Raw genomic sequence first — 14,805 nt, forward strand, 5'->3', positions numbered from 1 at the left:
GGACCATAGGACAATCGTATGGCCAACAGATGTGCGTATATGTTTCCTTTTCAAGATAAACTGTATTTAGACCAAATCAGAAGAACAAAACCAATGATGTAGATGGTAAATAAAAAAACAGGAAAGGAAAAAGTAATTCTGACGATTTCCTGTCATCATCTCCTGGTGTTGGCTGTGCTTTTCTAGTTAAGAACAAAACTTGTTCTTAACTTGTTCTTAACTAGAAAAGCACAGCCAACACCAGGACATGATGACAGGAAATTGTTAGAATTATTTGTTCCTTTCCTGATTTTCCAGTTCATCTAAATGACAGATGTATTACCTAAGCAGACAGGTAAATATATTCACTTTTCCTCATCTATTAGTCTAACCCTAACCCTTGTAGATAACTATAGAATGTTGTTCTGTTAGATAAGGCATTCAATTCTGAGGAGCTAGTATGGTACTTTGTGTTCTCACTCCACTAGGAGGGAAATGTGTTGGAGGGATATTGGTGCAGTCAGAAGATGATCCCTGATATAGTTCTGCTCTTGTGGAAAGCTGACTGATGATTCACTTACTTTTCATTTCACAACCATAGCAACACAGACCACTAAACTCCATTACTATGAAATTACAAAGCATATTACTATGTAACAGCATGGTTATACTATGTATTACTAGAGTAATTACACTGTTACTACACAGGTATGGGGGCAACTTAATGTATAGTGTGACGTAGACGTTTCTAGTGTGTCAACACTTCAGGTTAATTTTTCGTTTATTGTATGTCAATGTTTCAGGTGATTTTTTATATTTTTTATTGTGTGTCAATACTTCAGGTGAATTCAGTGCTTAACTAGTCATAACAAATTAGAAGAGTTCCGTGCTGGAATGAAGCGTTTTTGGAACACCAGCATTGACCATGCACGAGCAGCTTGCACAATAGCACTGTTTATAGTTTATGGCTGGCTCGGTGCCTATGAAGTGATACTGGCTGATGTTTTATAGATTCTTGCCCTTTTGTCTGAGATGGCTGAAGAGGCAAGGGCAGGTCAGATAGATGTTTCTATAGGTCTGACATCAGACCTCCACGGTCAGCCTAACCAGGCCAGGTGTCATTAGAAACGGGATAAGACCAGCGCACTGAGCAGAATTCAAGATGATTTGCGCAATGATTTGAGTTATGCGCACGGATCTCGGGTTATTAGGATTCCACCCCTTAGCGAGTACAATATTTGCTGTGGTATAGCAAACTGTGATTAATTATTAATAATGATTGATTATCAGTCCTGCATCTGAATAGGCTTCTGTACGCACTAGTACAGGCTCAATGGAGAGGTAAAGGAAAGGTTGGTTTGAGTTCACAATCATCCGGCCCTGACTGCTTCCTAGTAACGAATATGTAATGTTCAAAATGTGAAGATGTGTGACGAAAGAATGATAAAGAGATTGCTGAATCATGGAAATAACCATGAACCAACCTCTGACACTCCCTTTGGATAGAACCCAGAAGGAATAAAGACACGGTTTCTATTCTCAAATGCTCAAATTCCCGTAAGAAATTCCGATCTTCCTCATTCCTTTCCCTACGAGCATTAACTAGCTCACTATTTTAAAGGTGTGTGTGTGTGTGTGTGTGTGTGTGTGCGTGTGTGCGTGCGTGCGTGCGTGTTTGCGTGTGTGTGTGTGTGTGTTTGTCTGTGTGTGTCAATACAAATGTCTTGAAAATGATTTGAAATTCGGGTCTGTAAGCCCCTCAGTTAAGCATGTGGGCATTTGCGTATGTGTGTTGTATGCAGCGAGAGAACATCATTTGAATCCGCACCTTAACGCTGTCCATTTCAGCACCATAGATATAACCTGGGGCGTTTTGGGGTATGGGGTAAATCAAGCACTGGACATGTCTATATATCATAGGTTTTGGATGAAACTATAAACTCTCATTCATCGACCAATGCTTGCATGTCTGTGCACAATCACAATTATAGACATTAGCCATGTCAGAGAGTGCGTGTTTTGGTCCTTTAAAATGTTTTACTACTGCCACATTTATACCGCAGTTTAAAGAATGTTCTGTTATGAGCAAACAGAGAAGGAAGGAAGGGGGAGGAGAGGAGTCGGGTAGACTACCATTGCCCAGACTCGGAACACCCAACACAAATAGTATGCCTCCCGTTTGCTGGTAGGGATAACGACTGTTCAGGGTGAAGGAAAATTCCTCCTCTATCCTCCACTCATCCACTTTATAATTGTTTGTGGTGTCACAAAGTAGAATGGAGGACATTGTATAACAACGGACATGTCATCTCATGTTCCGCCTGTATTCCAAGCAGAAAGCAGAAAGTCCCCACAGTATTTACAGCTGGAGACAGTGGCACACAGAGAAGTTCTAAACCTAACCCATGAACAACATAATTCCTGTTTGACACATCAAATTAACTTAAACTGTTTGTGAATGTCTAAAGATTTGATGCAATGTGTGTTGCAATTATGTTATTTGTGTGCCTAATGAAACAACTACAAGTGATACAATTTAGATTGTGACTGAAGCAGAGAGACCTGTCAAGCAGGACAGCCCATAACCAGGCCTCGGATCTACAGGAGATAAAACAGCCACCTAATGAATGGAAATGAAGTATACCTATTAACATAATGGTGGCCCTAACGAGCTGATGACCTGATGACCTGCAGCTGTGTAGAGGCCTTAAGAGGGCCTAGGCCTGTGGCTCTCAGGCTTGGCTGTTTTTCCTCCAGGCAGGGTGCCATTTTGTTTGGTTGTTTCCTTTTTTGCTTTCTACTATACAACACCCTCACAGGTACACTTATCCCACATGCAACACTCCACATTCACACTGATGTACTGATTTCCACACCTCATCTGGTTATGATTATTTTCCTTAGTTTAAATTTTTTAATGCATTTTGGTTAACCCTTATTCCTTTACAGTGTGGTCTCCCTCTTTTGTTGTGACTAACAAGCAGTCATAACAATTGTATTGGGATGGGGATATATGCTACTCGGGTGAATGAAATGATATGTCCTCCTCTCCCCCCACTCTTTGTTATGGGATGATGGGAGAACAAATAAAATGCGATAGAACATGAGATTTACTTTGAAATTATGTTTAATCTAATTAAGTAAACAATCTTGCCTTTGATCAAAATCAAGGTAGTCATTTTGTTTACTGGACAAGTGTTGTCGAGGTAGGATGCAGTAGGGAGGCCTATCCTGACTGATCTACCAATACTGGCAAGACACAACATGGCCTCAGAGACGTCATCTTCATAGTATGAGGAAAAGGCTTTCAGTGGATGTTTTTTGGAGGCATTCATTTTAAGTGTGTATAATCCCGGATATATTTTCTGCCTTGCCTTTAAGGTAGCCATAACACACACTCACAATGAGTTCATTGTCCTAGAGTCAGGATCATCTGAATCATTCAAAGGGGTTGTCCCATCAGCCAGGGGATTTTGCACCGACTTTGTCCCTGGTGTTTGGAAAGCTTATGCTTTGGAGCCTTATCAAGACTGTTTTTGAGTGTGTTTACCCTTTTCAAAGCTCTTTGTTCATCTGACAGAAACAATTACCTTTCCTTTACACTAAAATTAATGTATTTGTTTATGTTTTATTTAGAGGTCATAAACATGGAAACAACTGAGCAGTGAATGTGACACAACAAAGAGACATGGGTAGTACCTGGCCCAAAAAGAAAGAAAAAACTCCTTTTGAGGGATATTGCATTTCTGCTGGGCAAGGAGACAAGGGAAGAAGACAGATACAAACAGGTCTCTTTCCTATTTGGCATGACCTTCCATGCTTTACCGTTCAGGTGATTGATTGTCAGTTACTTTAACCCCTTCCAGGAACACTTAAACCCAATTACCACCAAAGTAGACACTGTAATCCATGAAAACTAACAGCAATTTTGTGTAAAGCAATGGAACAATATGCACTCTCAGAATATGAGCTTTAACACAAGTGTAGGTGAGTGCTTTGCTCTGAGGTCTTTTAAGGGCATGCCTGCCACTACAGCCCATTAGCAAGCTTACTGAGGCCGTACCCTTATGTGTACATGTTAAATAGTCTTGAGTTCAGGCACATACCCAGCCAATCCGACAGGCATACTACAGAGGTGAATATTGGATGTGGTTGTAAGGTTGCTACTCTTTTGAATTCCCCCAAACTATGACTCAAATCGTAATAGGTACAGAATGAAATTAGGAGAATACTGACATTGACCTTTTCTGCAGCTGTAGTACACCAAATAGATAGAAACTACAGTAACTATCAGCAATAATGATGAACCAGATTACAAATGTACAGTAATGTGTGGCTATAATTTTTTTAGTTCTGTTCATTTTTAAAAAACATGTTCTGTTTTATCTTTTATTTTATGCACTTTGAGATTATTCTTGTATAATTAAAAGCACTTGATAGATGTAATACATTACTATTATTATTATTATTATTATTATTATTATTATTATTATTATTATTATTATTATTTTTATTATTATTATTATTCAACTATCCCTTTCTTCAATCAATCAAAGTCATTACACAATGATATCCAATACATGGATGATATATCAAAGAGTTTTCAGCTATGAGACTGTCAGACTGACTAAATATAAACATTGGTCTTTAGATATTGCGCTCTGACCTAAGAAAGGGTGCATGAGGAGTTTGTCATCAGTGAAAGCAAAGGGTCAAAATAATTGTTTTGCCTAGAGGTGTGGCTGGTGTTTTTGGGCGTTCTGCTTCATGAACATTTGTACTGAAAGTATCAATGAAACCATTTACAAGTGATTCTATACAGCTCACCAAAGTAATACTTCTGTGAAGCACCAAGGTACAGAGATTTATCAATAACCAAGATTTGGTCCGAGATTTGGATATCAATAACCAAGATTTGGAGCATTGATTACTTTTGCTTATGATGACTGATGGATAGATGATTCACTTACTTAAACAAATGTATTTGTTGTAAGCCGCATTGGATAAAGGCGTCTGCTAAATTCCATAAATGTAAATGTAAGAAATGTAAAGAACTCCTCACACCTCTCATCTGAACTGGCATGCTGTCAAATTATATGAAGCATTTTTACTAGTGGAAATATTTTCTGAATATTTGTGCAAAAGGCACAAAAGGCCAGTCATACACAGGACATTATTGTGATAATTAGCATAGTTAATTGCATTTTCATTATGTTAGCTGCAATATTTTATGTCAGCGCCGATGAGAGAACCTCAGAATGGCCAGATCTTTTGAATGTGACACCAGATGGTGCTGCAGGACAGCACATTGAGTCTCTGATGTTGGAGAACATTGCAGCCATACACTCTCACTGACTCACCCACACACCCACACACCCACCCACACACACACACACACACACACACACACACACACACACACGCCTACAGGTGGTTACACTCTAGTATATATACTTAGCCATATCTATTCCTCCCTTCCTTCTTACATTGCCTATTTATGATGTAGGCTACCGGCAATGTATTCCGATTGAACTAAAAAGAGCCAGAGACATCAGATGTAACCAAGTGTTTAAAAATAGTAAGATGGCAGCTGTCTCTCAGTTGTCCAATCTCATTATGCTTCACTGTATTTATGTCATGTGTCTAGTAGGCCTATTGTGTCATTTTGCCGGTTGATTAAAATTATATTTTGAAACAAACGCATAGCCAGTGAAGTGGTCAGTGAGAATACATTGTGAAAGAATCCAAAAAGCCCGAGAATTTTGCTTGATTTAGAGATGGCACAATGGGGATCGTGTCCTCAGCGGCTTGTGTGTCAGATGTATCGGATGCGACTGCGATCACAGAGATGAGAGCTTCGAGCGCTGCTCACATGATCTCTTTACCCAGGGTTCTGTGGGGGCGAAAAATACTGTAAGCAGATAGGAGGATGCGTGTTGGTAAGTAAGTACTGAAATACACGAAGCTTTGGCTGTTTAACTGAGGAAACTGTACACACACATTATAGACATAATGCTCACTTGTTCTGCCAATGTCCGCCTAAATATCGTTGTTGCTGGCATTCTTGTCTGTCACAATTATGTCATAGCTACAGTGAATTGTGTTCTAACTTGGGCGTATCAGAAGTATCAAAAGTTCTCTGTCGTGTGAAGTTTGACATTAATTCGGGTTTGAACCAACCCGTTTTCATTTGTAAAATGTCTGTTGTGAATATATTTTGGATCTGTAGTGTAGCTTAGCCCAATTCGCCGGTTACTCTCCGGAAAGATGATATTGCGGCCACCCGCAGCCTTGAAAGCTGATCGTGGAGTTGGTGGTTTGTTGCCATCTAAACAGTATCGCTGTGTTACGACGTAATCTGTCAGCTGTTTAGGTTCAAAGAGGCCTTTTGAGAGGTGGGCCTTGGCTATTAGATCAATGATGCGTACTTCAAAACAAAATAGCGAGGAGTTCAAAAGCTCACTATGGAAATTGGACAGTTGTAGAAACCGAAACTGGCGAGAGTGAATTATCGAGAAATAAGGTAAAGGAATTTGCACTGCTATGAACAACATTGCACATAAGCGATCTCAGGGCCAACATTACACAAGGTGATTTGATTTATTAACACTCTTTTTGAAGTTGAGAAGTATGAGAATGTCAGTAGCAAAGGAAAATACATTGGTCAAGCTTTATTTCATGAAAACAATTAATAGAAATTAGGTTAAATATATGCCACTTAACAGAAACAGAAATTGTTTAAGTGGTTTGATTTGTGATATAGCCTATTATTTTCACTAAATGCTCAATGGTTGTTATGAATACAAACTGGAATGTTTTAGTCCATAATGTTATCTTATCATTTTACAACGTTAGATAAAGTCTGTTTGTAGGAGGACTTCTGGGCTGGTTGCATGTTCATATCTTTTTTGACCTTTGGTCCAGGGGCAATTCCACAGGAATATTTGGGTTAGGGTTATGGTTGATAGCAAAGTTTAGCAAACCTTACAACTATTTGCAGAAGGACTACTCCTAACACTTCCCAGTGAAAAAAACAAAAAAACAAAAAAAGCATGTACTTTAAGAACTGTGCAGATTTAGGGTAACAGAATTACCCTAAAAGCTCCCAGGGTTTTTTATGTAACCATGTTTCTTCAAAAGTCGATTCAAATATGTCTGCAGAAAGAGTGGGGTGTTAGTTATCATATGATACCGTGACTTTGAAAATATCTCTTTTGGTTGTTGAGCTACAGTAAGTGAAGTTCATTTGCATCCGGTAACAGAATGATGACAACAGACTGCATGGGTCCCCTCCAGAAATGCATCATTTCTGGATTTGAATTTCATGATGATGTAGCTAAAATAGGGAAACAAAGGTAGAAATATACAATAGACACTCTCATTGAGGTAAAAATGTATTTTTTTATCAACTTATATATAACATTAGAAAGGGAAATTGATAAAAACTCACAAGAAACATAAATATGCCTTTGAATCCTAAGAATCTGTCTTAGGGACACCACACCATACACTGCTGCTTGAATTTCTGTGAACCCTACAGGGATGGTCATTATTTCTGTATAAAATATTAAAATGAACTTTATCTAAAGTTCGAAAATCTTTATCTAAACCCCAATACGTAATAAAGACATTCCAAATAAAGGACACAAACCAAAAAAATATGATATATTTTCATTGTTTATTGAACGAAAGTGGTTTATTTAACAAAAACTCAGATTTCATGTGTACAAAAATATGTGAACCTTTTCAGTCAATAGCTTGTGGCACCTCCATTAGGAGTGATAACTTGGAGAAACCTCTCGTATAGCCACTAATCAGTCTCTGACATCTGTTTTGAGGGATTTTTGCCCACTCCTCCTTACAGAACTCAGCCAATTAAGTAAGGTTTGAGGGGTGCCTGGCATGAACTGCCTGCTTCAGGTCCTGCCACAGCATCTCGATTGGATTTAGGTCAGAACTTTGACTTGGCCAATCCAAAACACAAATCTTCTTTCTCCTGAGCCTTTCTTTGTTAGATTTGCTTGAATGCTTTGGGTCGTTGTCTTGTTGGAAGACCCATTTTCAGCCCAGCTTTAGCTCCTTGACTGATGGCTTGACATTCTGTTCAAGAATCTCCTGGTATACCTCAGAATTCATGGTACCCTTAATGATGTGGAGTTGTCCAGATCCAGAGGAGGAAAAGCAGCCCCAGATCTTGACATTCCCACCACCACGCTTGACTGATGGGATAAGCTTCTTTTGGTGGTAGGCAGTGTTGGGTTTTTGTCAAACATAGTGGTTTTGATTGTGACCAAAAAGGTCAATTTTGGACTCATCTGTCCAGAGAATGGACTTCCAGAAACCTTCAGGCTTGTCCAGGTGGTCTCTGGCAAAGTTAAGACGGGCAGTTTGTTTCTTTTTTGACAGCAGAGGCTTCTTTCTAGCAACCCTCCCATGAAAGCCATTTCGATTCAGCATTCTTCTTTTTGTTGAAGCTTGCACAGTTACCTGAGATGTAGCAAGGGAGGTCTGCAAATCTCTAGATGTTATGTTTGGGTTGGCTTTTACCTGATTTATAATTTTTCTTGTTTCTCTTGGGGATATTTTGGATGGGTGTCCATTTCTAGGCTGGGTTGATGTCATGTTACAGTTGAAAAATGTATTTCTGACTTAATTTCCCAAAAACTTGTAGCTTTCATTTCACACCCAATTTTATATGTTCTGATGAATTTCACATTTTGGTCCTCATGTGTCCTTTTACACTGAACTACCCACAAACAACCATACTTGTAAAGACATTAGTCATGTGGGTCATTCCATGTAAAATTAAGAGACAAAAGAGGATTTCGACACCCACCATTTCATTTTTTTTCTGAAATGGTTTCTGTAGTTAAAAACATAAGATATGTATTTCTGCATCATTATTTTGTAGAAATATAGCTTCATCCCTGAGAAATAAGCTAATTTGTACCCAAATTGGCCATTTTGATTTTGTGGGATTCATATGATATTCAACAGAATTCAAACCCCAAATCTGATTTGGACCAAAGTCCTACTTGATGATGATTAAGACATGAATCCAGCTGTGAATTAACACTGAGAACAATTCATTTTGTTTGCACTATTTTCACCTAATAACAGGAACAGTGCCTTCTAGTGGAAAGAATCTGGTACTATCGCACTGTATAATGGAACATTAGACACACAACTTCAATGACTAATATATTTGTGCAGGGCAACACCCAGGTTACCAGATTAACCAGAAATACATGACAAAACTCACAGCTTAATATTACTTGTCAGAGTTAGGGCACTGATATTCCATACTGGCCGATAAAAACCTCTAAAGGATCGGTTTGGAGGTGACTTTTGTTGTTTTGGATTCCTCATGTCTAGATTCTTTTGAATTCCTCATGTCTTATGTCTAATCATTACCAGGTAGGACTTTTATCCAAATCTGATTTGAGGTTTGAATTCTATTGATTATTATATGAGTCCTACAAAATGAAAAAGGGCAATTTGGGTACAATCAATTGGCTTATTTTTTAGGGAGGAAACTATATTTCTACAAAAATGATGTAGGAATACTTATCTTATCATTTCAGAACATTCTGAGATGGTGGGTGCCATGGCTTGTTGATTTGACATGGAATGACCCAAATTTCAAATGTCCTGCATTTCATCTGGATGGATGGCACGGTAATATATCCTGTGATTATAGTATGTTGTTGTTTTTTGTTATGTATTCATGCTATGTATGTGTTTTCTCCTTCTCCTTCTCCAGCCTCTCAGCCATGGATTTCAAGGCAGTGTTTGCGGCCTTGGAGGCTGTATGTGAGGAAAACATCAGTGTTTTCTCTGGCCCTCCTGATTTGCCTTACGGAGATGCTGCCAGGCGCCTGTTGACGTCCATGAGGCAGATTCAGGGCCATGGCCGTGCCCTTGAGTCTGTGGTCGCTGGCTTCACCAGGATCTTCCACCACTATGACTTTGACGCACAAACCCCTGGAAATGGGTACCGCACACTGGTTAAGGTATGACTAGCTACTAAACCTCACTACACTGGATGAGAATGTGTCACTGTTACAACAAATTCTCATTCTGTGATCATCAAGAGGCAGAGAGGCAATTACACAGTAATATAATAGGACCCTGATGCATCAGAGCAGTACAAAAACAAGAAATAAACTCTAAAGGAATGTATGAATTGTATATTTTTGTTAACTCTCGCTTTGTCTCTCTCTCTCACTCCCCCCCCCCCCCCCCCACTCCAGGTGTTGCTATCTTGTCTTTTTCACATCATCGACAAGGCTCGCTACACCGCTTCCAACTGCTACAGTGCCTTCTTCAGAGCCGAGCACAACGCCTCCGAGATGGAGGCCTACTGTAGTGCCCTGTGCCAGCTGCGTGCCCTCCTCTACCTCTCCCAGCACCTGCTCAATGACAATGGCCACGGGCAGCTCTACTCCCTGCCGGACGGAGACCTGAGCCAGAGGTTTGTCAGGGAGTACACCTCCATGCACAAGGCCTGCTTCTACGGCCGCTGCCTGGGGTTTCAGGTCAGTCATGTACAGTCAGTCTGACCACCAGGGACAAACACTCCACCCACCTCCTGGCTCTGTTGTACAGAGACCTTGACAACATTTGGAAACATGATGGCTGTTATTGAAATCCTCCCCTTTTTTTTTTAAATCTCTTTTCCTCCAGTTCTCACCAGCCCTTCGCCCATTCCTGCAGACAGTTGTTATAAGCATGGTCTCGTTTGGAGAGAGCTATGGAAAACAGCATACTGGTTTAGGTAAATCTGTGTTTTATTATCAAGGTTCAGAACTCTGTGTTCCACTGTCTTACTGTAATTTACTGTAAACATGCAGTCAGTAGAATTGTAATAGAAGTGTTGAGGATTTTAAAATCTTGTTTAATAACATGAAATTTTTTTTAAATGCTGGTAGATGATGCACATCTGCAATGCACTGACATATACCACTTTGACAACATGATTTTTTTCCTGGGTTTTCCCTATTTCTTTATGTTGTGGCAGGCATGGCAGCATTCTCCCTCCTCACATCTGGGAAATATGTCATGGACCCAGAGCTGAGGGGTGCAGAGTTTGAGCGGATTACCCAGAACTTGGATATGCAGTTTTGGAAGTCCTTCTGGAACCTCACAGAGTCCGGGCTTATATCGGTGAGGGGAGGAGAATGTTGCATGCAATATCTTGCAAGGAATGTTGCAACTAATGTGGAAATCTGTCATCAGTATCATCATGCATTCTCACCTGATCTATGTGTCTGTTCCCCCTATTCACTCCCTCTCTTTTCTTGCTCCCTTCATCCATCCATTCCTTCCTCCTCCCTCTCACAGGGCTTGGCCAGTATAGCCTCTAACCTAGTGCAGGTGAACCTCATCCTGACGCTGCCGCCTGAACCCCTTCAACTTCCCCTGTCCTCCGACCCCTGTCTCTTAACCACAGTGTCCCCCCCAGTGGCTCACTGGGGCCCTGGGCCTGTCAACATGCGCCTCATCTCCTACGAGCTCCGAGAGGGACAGGTGAGTGGCGTCTTATGTCATCTTTATGCTTAGTAGCTAGTTGATGTTCTCGTCACAGTTTTGTAGGGTTTAAATGACAGATTTCAAATATCACTGTAGGCCCTCCCTTTCCTGAAGTGTCCCCCGAGTCTATAATTTGAACCCTGCCTTTTGTGCTGTACTGTTTCTCTCTTTCTTTTTTCTTTCTTGCATGTCTTTTTTTTTTTTTTTTTTTTCTGTCCCTGTCTCACTCTCTGTTTCACTCATTTCTTTCCCCAGGACAGTGAGGAGTTGTTGGCCTTCTCTCGTACAGAAGTTCCTCCTATGTCCCTGTCTCTAGTCCACAGACCTCAGAGGTGTGCGCTGTCCCCCTGGCTGCTCATACACTTTCATGGAGGGGGCTTCGTGGCCCAGACCTCCAGATCTCATGAGGTATGGAGGAAGGGATAGTGGCAGCCAGCATTTACTTCCAGCATTTACTTACACTAATCTTCAATCTTCAATCCAAGTCTCACAACAATGAGATTAAGTGGAGTTTGGGGCTTAGTGTTTACCATGAATTCTATGTTCCCCTTTTCTTCACCTGTCCTACATCCTCCTAGTACTATCTGAAGAGCTGGTCCAAGGATCTGAGCGTCCCCATCGTATCTGTGGACTACTCTCTGGCCCCAGAAGCCCCCTTCCCCAGAGCCCTGGAAGAATGCTTCTACGCTTATTGTTGGGCACTCAAGAACTGCCGTCTTCTTGGTCAGTGTTCTGGCCTTTCATACTGTCAATTAGTAGATAATCTAAACTTCCATTGATGTTGCAAGTAAGAATCAATAGAACTGTAAATACAGAAGTATTAACAACATAGATACTGCTGGTTTTGTTCCACAGGTTCCACAGCAGAGCGTGTGTGTCTGGCTGGTGACAGTGCAGGAGGGAACCTGTGCATCACTGTGTCCATGAAAGCCATAACCAGCGGCGTACGTGTCCCTGACGGAATCATGGCTGCCTACCCCGCCACCCTGCTCACCACTGATGCCTCACCCTCCCGCCTGCTCACCCTCATTGACCCTCTGCTGCCCTTGGGTGTGCTCTCCAAGTGCCTCAACGCCTATGCTGGTAAGGAGGGGAGAGAGTGTATTCAAAACATTCAAAAGAGAGTTACAGGACTAAGTTTGCCTCAGCAATCGGATGGATATGTCTGAAAAAAAGACATGGGAGAGTACACTTATGTATTCATATAGGTTTTAAATGTCTCTCTTACATATACTTCTCCATCACCCTCTCCAGGTATTGACTCTCAGACAGTACAACCCTCAGAGGACAACAATACACTAAGCACGCTGGGTAGAGACACCGCCCTGCTGATCAGTGACCTCACCCAGGGGGCGTCCAATTGGATCCAGTCCTTCCTGGACTCCAGCTGGACCTCAGGGGGCATAGGGTCACTATCATTGTCACACGGGAGGCCCTCAGACAATGAGGTGTACCAGAGACCCTCCGTGTCCCCCTGTGCCTCATCCAGCTCCTCTCCAGGCTCCATGGACTACCCACAGGGCTTTGAGCCCCTGCGCTCTGAACGGCTGGCTGTGATCCAGACACTATCCTCCCCCATCGTTAAGAACCCGTTTGTGTCGCCTCTGCTGGCCCCTGACAATCTGCTTAGAGGCCTGCCACCTGTACACATAGTGGTGAGAGGAGGGAGGGAGGGAGGGAGGAAAGGAGAGAATGTGTAGAGGGATGGGTGTGGTGGAGTTACTGAATTTAAGAAGGAGGATAAAAGGAGTAATGGAAAAGGGAAACACATCCATTTTTTTACTGCAGTGTTTTTCATAGTTTATCTCTCTCTTTTCACTGTCCACTATTCCCCTCTCCTGGATTTTCTCTTCCGCTGAAACTTTTAAAATAGTCTTAACTCATTCTTCCTCACCTGTCTGTCCCTACAGGCTTCTGCACTGGACGCCTTGTTGGATGACTCTGTCATGTTTGCCAAGAAGCTGCGGGACATTGGCCAGCCTGTGACTCTGAAGGTAGTGGAGGACCTCCCACATGGCTTCCTCAGCCTATCACAACTCTCTAAGGAGACTCAGGTGGCCTCAGATATCTGTGTGGAGCGAATCAGAGAGGTCTTCCAGCAGCAAAACCCGCCCACATTCCGTTGCAAGTGACCAAAGTGGGAAAAGACCAATCATGGGGCTGACCCATCTGGTGGAGGGGCCCACCCGCTGCCTGAGGGGACCAATCACAGGGAAGACGTGTCACTTGTCAACACCCCAATAAAATGCAGGGGAAAATGAGTTGAATCCAAAATGGAGTGAAAGATAAGAGCTTGTGGAGAGAGGGTGAAGGGAAAAATATAAGGGAAATGAAAAAAAAAAATGAAAAAAAGAAGAAGACCACCACACAGATCAGATATACAATATCTGAGATATCTTCTCAAGCTGTCTGTGTCACTCTAGCTTTCAGAAAAAAGGCAGAGCTACACTCCTGTTAGCACAGAATACAGTATAATAAAACAAAACGTGGTAAAATATTATTTGTCAAATGCGCACATGATATAGAATCTTGCCGACAACAAGATGTAACAAGACAAAGAATTAGCCAGCCTTTTGCAACAATATCTGAAGACAAAGATACATTTAATTGAAGCTGTTGTTGTGCCTTGTTGAAATTAGAGCTGTACTGTACAAATGATTCCATATGGATAGGTGAAAGTGTTTTGTGACCTTGTCTGTGACATGTTGAAAGACTAGAGCTACTAATATAGGGAATACTGTATGTTTGGGTCAATTTAAACTACTGTTGTTTTTGTATGTGTTTACAATGTAACACTGTAAGTATGCACAAGGGGATGTTATTGTTCACCAGCAATGTGTGAATGTGAAAGTGACTCTTGGTAGGTTAAATGGATATTTAAAAAATATAAGCTATTTGAAATGTTGATTTAAAAACCTCAAATATAACATTTTCAACAATAATTGAACACTGAGTTTTAATTTAATTTCATTAATTTGAAGCCTTGGTTGATATTTGTGGAGTTACAAGTTTATATTATTTTAGAGTGCATGTCACACTTTACAACAGCAAGAAAGAGTTTACAACAGCAAAAAAGAAACACAAGCATAGAAAAAAACTAAAAGAGAATCGTTTACAGTGAAAAACATTACAATTATGCTGATATTAACTGAAAGGATCATCTAGAATGTTCTCTCTGTTGCACAATAGGTGTAGATGATCATGTTCTGTCTTCTGTCTGTTCCCCACCCCCATTTAGCACATCATGACTCAAATACATTTACAGAACACACATACACTATTATAGTATTTTTC

General features: G+C 41.0%; 1 protein-coding gene across 6 annotated transcripts; it reads left to right on the top strand.

The window, feature by feature from the left end:
* The first annotated feature begins 5,882 nt into the window (after positions 1-5,882).
* Positions 5,883-14,441, top strand: lipea (lipase, hormone-sensitive a). 6 transcript variants are annotated; one of them, XM_083679805.1, is made up of 12 exons: positions 5,910-5,922; positions 9,564-9,657; positions 9,743-9,992; positions 10,233-10,517; positions 10,666-10,756; positions 11,000-11,145; positions 11,323-11,508; positions 11,767-11,919; positions 12,090-12,234; positions 12,367-12,594; positions 12,766-13,166; positions 13,422-14,441. In XM_083679805.1, exons 2-12 carry the CDS (start codon positions 9,626-9,628, stop codon positions 13,641-13,643), a joined length of 2,139 nt encoding a protein of 712 aa, XP_083535931.1. In that variant the 5' UTR covers positions 5,910-5,922; positions 9,564-9,625; the 3' UTR covers positions 13,644-14,441. The 6 variants fall into 6 exon arrangements, with proteins under 6 accessions (XP_083535934.1, XP_083535935.1, XP_083535931.1 ...); XM_083679807.1 differs by lacking the exon at positions 5,910-5,922 and adding an exon at positions 9,034-9,396; XM_083679808.1 differs by lacking the exon at positions 9,564-9,657 and having other exon boundaries at positions 5,883-5,922.
* The last annotated feature ends 364 nt before the right edge of the window (positions 14,442-14,805 follow it).

The sequence above is a fragment of the Argentina silus genome (genome assembly GCF_951799395.1).
Source record: "Argentina silus genome assembly, chromosome: 11".
In the NCBI taxonomy this organism is placed as follows: Eukaryota; Metazoa; Chordata; class Actinopteri; order Argentiniformes; family Argentinidae; genus Argentina; species Argentina silus.